The 7775-nt window shown below is 37.2% G+C and overlaps 1 protein-coding gene across 9 annotated transcripts in view; it reads left to right on the top strand.

The window, feature by feature from the left end:
* Window positions 1-7775, top strand: part of LOC106524118 (focal adhesion kinase 1) — an 81130-nt gene that overhangs the window by 24036 nt on the left and 49319 nt on the right. For all 9 annotated transcript variants that reach the window (XM_014017789.1, XM_014017783.1, XM_014017787.1 and 6 more), the window contains exons 5-11: window positions 1733-1820; window positions 2970-3049; window positions 3247-3309; window positions 3411-3465; window positions 3793-3933; window positions 5826-5903; window positions 7171-7278. In XM_014017789.1, coding sequence (XP_013873243.1) covers window positions 1733-1820; window positions 2970-3049; window positions 3247-3309; window positions 3411-3465; window positions 3793-3933; window positions 5826-5903; window positions 7171-7278 — 613 coding nt within the window. The remainder of the gene's footprint in view (window positions 1-1732; window positions 1821-2969; window positions 3050-3246; window positions 3310-3410; window positions 3466-3792; window positions 3934-5825; window positions 5904-7170; window positions 7279-7775) is intronic.

Genomic DNA, 7775 nt, shown 5'->3' on the forward strand with positions numbered 1-7775 from the left:
TATTAAAATAATTGGTAACATTTATTTATATTTTTAAGTAATTTACTGAATACCTCTTGCAACTAGTTGTTTTGTGTAAAAATAAACATTCGGCTAAAATTGTCACTAACTGTTTTTTTTTTACACATTTTTATTGCGAAGTTGGTCTTAAATTGAATTTCAAATGGCATTAAAGAGGTCTTAAAAAGTCTTAAATTTAACTTTCCTTAAGCTGTAGGAACCCTGGCATTAAGACAGAGCAGCTGATGTTCCACGAGTTTAACAGCAAGAAATAAAGGTTAGCACAGGAGTTTTAATGAGATCAAAAATAGGAATTCCTACACAATATGATGGTTACATTTAGGATGTATTAGAGTGATGTAGACAAAAGTTAAAATATCTGACAATTTATTTTTGACACATGCTGGTTGGTTACAAATGTTAGGTAAGATTTCTCGTGTTGTTTTTATATTACTGTAAGGTTTGCCAGCACTTATAAAATATATTAAAAGGTGGGYTCTTTGCTAAATCACAGTACATGACAAAGTAAGTTTTGTTCTATGATTGCAGAAATGCATGAAGTGAGTCATCTTTCTTTTGAATGTTCTCTTTTATTTCCTCTAATTGGCACATTTTAAGTTGTACATTCTAACAAAGTGGCTAGACAGAGTGTGACACCTTTAATTTTATTAAACCAAACAAAAGCTGAAAATACTCTTTTAGCTTATGTTTGCTAGCAAAAATGACAATTTACAAGTGACCTACTTGCATGAATAGTTTTTAAAATATACTTTATTAGTTAACTTTATTTGTAAACTGTGCCACATCCTGTTTACTTTTTAACCACTGTAAATACAGTCTTTGTTTTTACTTAATGTTCCATTTCATCTTCAGTCTACATTCAAACTGTTTTGATTTTTGTCCATACCTTAGTTGATATAAATAACAGTTCTTTGTTTTGAGCTCAAAGTCATTAAAATTGTAATGAATTCAACAGGAAGCACTAAGATAGAGCAGAGATCATCTGCCAGTTGTTGCAGGCTGTGTGCCTCAGAGGGCAGCAGAGCTGCAAGCCCACAGGAGTTACTGCTGCTGTCAAGCTATTGTTAGAACAGCAGCAGTCACCCAGGGGATGGAGTCACTATGTCTCACTCAGTTTTTGCTCTTATGCATGTTTTCTCTCAGTCTGTCCTGTTCATTCKCTCTCAATTGTGTCACTTTTTTATYTTMTTTTCAAATTGTGTTGTTCTCCCCCCTCAATCACAATCTTTGCTTCTTATTTCAGTTCGTTCATAATGAATCAGAATGTTTTATTCATTTAGTCTTTGGCTTTGATTTCCTTTGTTACCTAACTACTGGCACGCAGCATCTCCTGACCCACTTCTTTCCTCTGTAGTCTCTGTAATGTGTCACTCCTGAACAAATAAGCTGCTGTAGACATTCATCCATCTGTGGGTCAGTGTAATTCTAGGAGTTCCATTAGGCTTTATTATGTTACAAGTTTATCACTTTTAAAATGATTTACTTAGCAGCTAATCACTGCGTAGCCTTTCACTGTGCCTCCAGATATAATATAGCAAGTAGCAAGGGTCRCATCGTTTAGCTTTAAGACTCAGTTTCATCACCTCCTGTTGGCAGACGGCCACCCTTTTAAAGTGACGCAGCAAAACAAGAGCAGGATGCAGAGTTAGCCCTCACCTGYCAGTGCTTTTCAGTCAAACACTTCACCACACTCTCACAATGTCATCCTCAGGTATGAGCTGCGAGTACGGTACTTTCCTAAAGGTTATCTCAGCCATTTCTCTGAAGACAAACCTTCTCTCAACTACCTCTATCACCAGGTGAGAAAACAAAGCCGTCTATCATGTAAAACAAGCAGAGCTGTTTTCAGTTTTATCCGCAGTTTATTGGTTTTCTGGAACAACTAGTCAGCCAATTAAAACTGTAGCTGTTTCCATCAACGTTTTTAAATGCACATTTTGAAGTATCGCATCAGAAAACGTGAATGGAAATGGCATGATTTGGAAAAAACTTCCTCTAATTCGCAAAAAAAAGAGGAAACCTCACTAGAGGTGGTTTTGGGGTTTTTCGAAAAAGCATTAATGCGCAAAATGAGAGATGGAAAGACATTTAGCGAATAAGTTCTGACGTAGCGAACATTTACCTCACATGGTTGATCAGGGGTTCCCGCTGTCTGAACGGTACCAGTACCAGAGCGACTGCAGCCGCGACCGGCAGCAGGACCCTCCTCCCGCTGTYGGCGTCTTCTCAGTTATTCTCGTAACGTGAAGAGAATTGCATTTCTTTCTCTACGTCTGCAGACAGCATGTAGCATCACCTGAACTAGTTGATATGACAGAATAATTACAACTTTCCCGATAGTAGCAGCGCGYTCCTGATAACTTCTCTCCATTTTCCTGAGATGCGACWTTTACTGCCTGTTTACTACACACACGTGTCTGACGTAATTGATTCGCTTCAAGCCAGTTGATGGAAACACGTCTGATTCGCATTTCTTTGCTTTTTGCGAAATTTWAAAAATTTGCTCAAATTTTGAATTAAAATTGGATGGAAACACGGCTAGTGGTGCCCAAAGTTGGGGTAGGGACCCACAGTGGGGGGCCKTAGTTKTTACAAAAAAGTGAGGTTAGTGTATGTTATTATGCCTTTGTTTATTTGACCTGATACCAATGTTTATTAACCAAAACCAGTTTGAGGACACAGGGTCTCTGCTGCTGTTGTTTGTGGGTAAAAAGCTGAGAAACCACTGATTTACATGGTAATCTAAACATTATATCAAAAGCAACTGGACTTTTTTTTTCTTTTCATTGAAGCATCAAGAAAGCTCCTCACAGGAGAAGCAAATGGTTCAAAATAGGGAAGTCCAGTTGCATTTGATTTAATTTGATAGACTGGGTTGATACGTAATATTAATGCAACCCCTGCACAATCAAAAAATGGCGTTACAATGTTGTTGTTTTTTTCTCCAGGTGAAAAGTGATTATATGCAAAAAATAGCTGACCAGGTGGATCAAGATGTTGCACTGAAACTAGGCTGTTTGGAAATAAGGTAGGAACATTGCAGCTCATAAATTTCAACCAAACATTTAAGCTATTGCTTCAGTTTTACATGTTTATCAGGCATTTGTTTAAGTTGAGTTAGTTGTGTGACTGTTTTCTTTTACATGCATGAGAAATGATCTTTTATAAACATATTTTCTCTTTGTTTTTTATAAAACATATCTCTTGTTTCTGTGTATTATACAGGAGGTTCTTCAGAGAGATGCCAGGCAATGCTCTTGACAAGAAATCAAACTACGAACTACTTGAGTAAGGCTGRTTGTGTTTGGTTTGCACTAATTTTTTACTTCAATAGTGTGTTCAAAGATGAATTTGCAACAGTTGGAAGTAATTTTTACAAATCTTTGTAGGAAAGACGTGGGTTTGAGAAGGTTCTTCCCTAAAAGCCTGTTGGATTCCCTGAAGGTGAGATTAAACTACCATAAAACATAAAAAACCCACCTAATGGTTTTTATCTGACCAACTATTTGATAACAGAAGCTCCAGCAGCAGATATTATCTCCAACTCCTCCATGTTAAACTGTTGGAATAACAGCTGATGTGCTGTTTGGTTGAGTGGCAGGACAAACTTGATAACTGGATGGATTTCTCTCTAAATGTCTGATTATCTGATTGTGTGAAATTGAGTTAAACCTCCTGTTGCCCACAGCTCGCCTCTGTCGATTGTGTGCTGTGGACCCCAGAAAAAGAYTCTAATGTTTTTTTCTTCTTCTGTTCCCTCCTCTCCATCAGGCAAAGACTCTTCGGAAGCAGATCCAGCAAACTTTTAAACAGTTTGCTAACCTCAACGATGAGCAGAGCATTCACAAGTTCTTTGAGATTCTCTCTCCCATCTTCCCCTTTGATAAGGAGTGCTTCAAATGTGCTTTAGGGGTAAGACTCTAGTTTTACATTTTAGCATAAAAAAAGCAGTACTGAGAGACTTAGGGCTGCTGCATACTTTAAAGAAGCAAGAAATTATTCTCTCTTTAAAGGCTTGAAGACAAGAATGACATCATTCTTCTCCTGCAGCTTGGTCTCTGTGCAGACCCTTTTTGTGCTGCAAGGCCCGGATTTGACGTCAGCTACTATTGCTCATTGATTGGTTCACAGACCGGCGGGGTTACATCACACAGATTAGAGTAACTTTACGTGAATCATTTTCAGCGACTAACATTTTTTTTTACAGCAAGCTACCAAACAATAACAACAAGCTAACATTAACAACCATTAGCTTACAGTTTTTTGTCGTTCTACCCTATCATCTTATGCTGGATGGTCCAGCTCAAGTTTGTTTTGTCACAAATAAAACAAAGTAATACTTGCATGCGTTTTATATCATGACTCCGCCTACATTGAGGCAGTTCTCTGCTCAGTGCAAACACAACCAGGGCCAAGGCAGAGTAAGGTCAGGCCGACTGGAGCAGGGGTGGGCCGAGCTGCGCTTTACGATGCAAAAATACCTATTGTGTGGTTGGTCAGAAATCTGAAGTGGGTGCATGGTTTTAATGCAAAAAGCAGAAATGTTTACATTCCAGTGTTTTTGGTGGCGTGGAAGTTTGTGCAGTGGATGTTTTTGAGGAGTAAAGTAGAACAAAAATTTGTATAACCCATCTATATAGACTTATAAAGGTTTTATAAAGATTTATAGACCTTATTGATTATTTTAAGACAATACATGAAAAGGCTGTGGAGTGCATTTGTCAAAAAATGGTATATCCTTTGCAACAAATTTGCATATACTAAATGGCATGTTCAGACAAAAGAGTGGTGACGCTGGTGGGAAACAACCAGTCCTCCAGTGGGAGGGCTCTATGAAGATTCCCTATTTTAAAATATCCAGACCAAAACAAACYGTGTTCTTGTTGACAGCTCAAGAAAATGATCACATTTCTTGCTAAGGATGCGTCAAGCTTTAGCTTGCATAGGTCATGTAAAACAATAGTTATTCTTTAAAACGGGACATGTCATGTAAAATCCCTTCTTTTAGCTGTTAAATACATTTTGTTGTGAACTTGGAGTAGGAGTGCAGAAAAGTTGAGTTTAGTTTCTCCCGGTGATGAAAATATATCTTTATATTCTGTTTGGGTCGTATTTTTCAACCTGTTCAGTTTTCTCAGTTTTGTTTATGACTTATTTTTTCTAAACTATTATGTCAAATTATTTGCGATGGAACCGCTAAATCAGGTCTGGACTTACCAGCTACAATTAGGTGGTCTTCATTCTCCTCTGGTTCTGGGTCAGACTCTGGCTCCAACATGTAAGGCTGGATGGACAAGTCTTCTGTTGYTGACATCTTTTATTTAATTTGTAAATAAAACATTTCTGCTCCGCTGTAAACCCCTCCATCAAACTGTAATGAACCGGTCTGGAAGCCGGAGAGGGGCGTGGTGTAAAACTCCTTGTTTGGATTTAAAGAGGCAGCCTCAAAATAAGTTATCCTGAGACACACCTCAGAAAAAGGGTGAAAGAGGGGCTTGTGGAGTTACAGTAAGGAGGAATTCAGACCAAAGCATTGCAGTTCCACTTTATATAGACCCCAAATGAATGATTTAAATGTAAAAAAAGGGTTTAAAAGCAGGATATGTCTCTTTTGACAATCCTTTAGAAACGGTAGCTCTTGTTCCACAGTTCTACTTTTTCTGCTGTGTCATTTATCTATGTAAACTTCACCCTGTCACTGAAGACATCGACTATAAGAAAAAGAACACGATTTTTTTTCAATGTATGCATTTTTTATCTTATGTTTATGTATCTTTACTATGTGTCTTTGCTCTCCCCTTTAGTCTAGTTGGGTAATATCAGTGGAGTTGGCAATTGGACCAGAGGAAGGAATCAGCTACCTCACAGATAAGGGCTCAACGGTGAGTACCCTGACAAAGTTAATGTCTGTATTTTTATATAGTCTTACAGAGATTGTAATACACTTAAAACTGGGAAGCCGTGAGTGTTATATCACCCCCTGCTGGTTAGTTAGTTTGCTCCAAACTATGTTTAAATGAATTTTGTAGTGCCAGAATAGACTGCTAGTGCTTGGTCTAGTACAAATCTAATGTATAAAGACATACTCACTTCTCACAATAGACAAATCTTTTTATGTATTTCAGAAATGCTTCCTTACATAAAACTAAATCAGCATATCACACGTCACTGTAGCTCTGAACTGTTACACAGATAGGCAGCTTGTAAATAACAGTACTCACTTTCCACTTCTTACCAAAATTAAGCTCCTGCCTTGCGAAACAAGTACTCCCGCTAAGTTTCTGTGGGATTTTGTCAATAATTTTCTCTTTTATTCATCACGTTAAATGCACTCTTTTTTCATATTTTTAAATGTAATATCAATGTGTTTTGCTTCCTGCTTTGTAAAATGCTATGATGTCTCAAACGTTTGGTTTTGTTTCCTTCTTTCAGAAATGATRTAGAAAACCACTGATGATTGTCCAAAATTACAAAAAGAAAACTCTCTTTGTCTCATTTTGGCTTTTAGCAATTAGTGTCCTGGTTTAATTGAGCAAATTCATGAAGAATTTTGTTTCAATTTTCTCTAAACAAAGCTCGAAGTGTTTATCTGTTGTTCTGTTGTCGTCATTTTGTTTCCTGTGGTTTGGATACAACAGATTTGAGTTTTTGCAAAACTATTCGGTTCTTCTTTGCCTATTTTTAGTCCATTCTTTTCAGTCTCTGTTTGAGAAGCCTCCTTTACTCACGCTATTAAAATGCTACTTACTAAATGTTGTAATGAAACTTAAAACAGAAGCAGATATCAGAAAACGGCTGAAAGTTTACTGAAACTGGGGACTCCCAAGTTATGACTTTAATGTGAAAAACACAAACGTTTACAGCTTTAGTGTCTTATGCTGGTACGTATTGTGTTAAAACTCAGCAATGCCAGCTCCTGACTGGTTCTTCTCTGTTCTGCTTGGCTGTTTTGGCTCAGTTTTTAAAGTTTGCTCTTGACTTTGACAAACACTTAKTCCAGTCGCCCACTCAGCTGCCTTTTTAAAAGCCCCTACCATTTTTTCTGTGGCACTAAATAACTGAGATGATTTCCAAAACGTTTGCTCYTTGCTCCATTCCGAGTCTTCTACAAGTTTGTTGATGTGTCTGTGTATTTCTTTATACTTGCAGCCAACACACTTAGCTAATTTTAACCAAGTCCAGTCTATTCAGTACTCTGCTTTGGAAGAGAAGGACAGGAAAGGCATGCTGCAGCTGAACGTAGCAGGAGCTCCAGAGGTAAGAAAGTGCATTCTGTATGCTCATCCACTGTTTGTTTTTTTATCATTATTAAAATAAAGTACACAGTACGTCTTTGTAAAACTTAACCTTGCTTTGTAAAAGAGTGGATCAGGAAGCATGAAAAATCATTCAGTCATCTCCTTTTGGGATGTTTTTTTTATGTGAATGATGCAGTTTAGACAAGACTTCAAACAAGATCTTTAGTTCTATTTGATTCAACAGATTTAAATACTGGTGTGACATTGTATGCTGTAAGGTTATAATTATTTCACTACAAATATTGGTTGGAATCTACTCAAAGTGGAAATGGTCATGGAAGTATTCATTCAAATGAAACTTATTTTGCCTAATTTTCCATAAAATCTTTTAAAATGATGATGCACATACGCTGCTGTATTTTCAATTTGCCTCTTTATTTTTCCTGTCTTTTTAAATTGTAATGTATTTTCCAGACACATAGTTCAATTCTATACCACAAACAAGCTGTATATATA

Source organism: Austrofundulus limnaeus, unplaced genomic scaffold (assembly GCF_001266775.1).
Source record: "Austrofundulus limnaeus strain Quisiro unplaced genomic scaffold, Austrofundulus_limnaeus-1.0 Scaffold177, whole genome shotgun sequence".
NCBI lineage: Eukaryota > Metazoa > Chordata > Actinopteri > Cyprinodontiformes > Rivulidae > Austrofundulus > Austrofundulus limnaeus.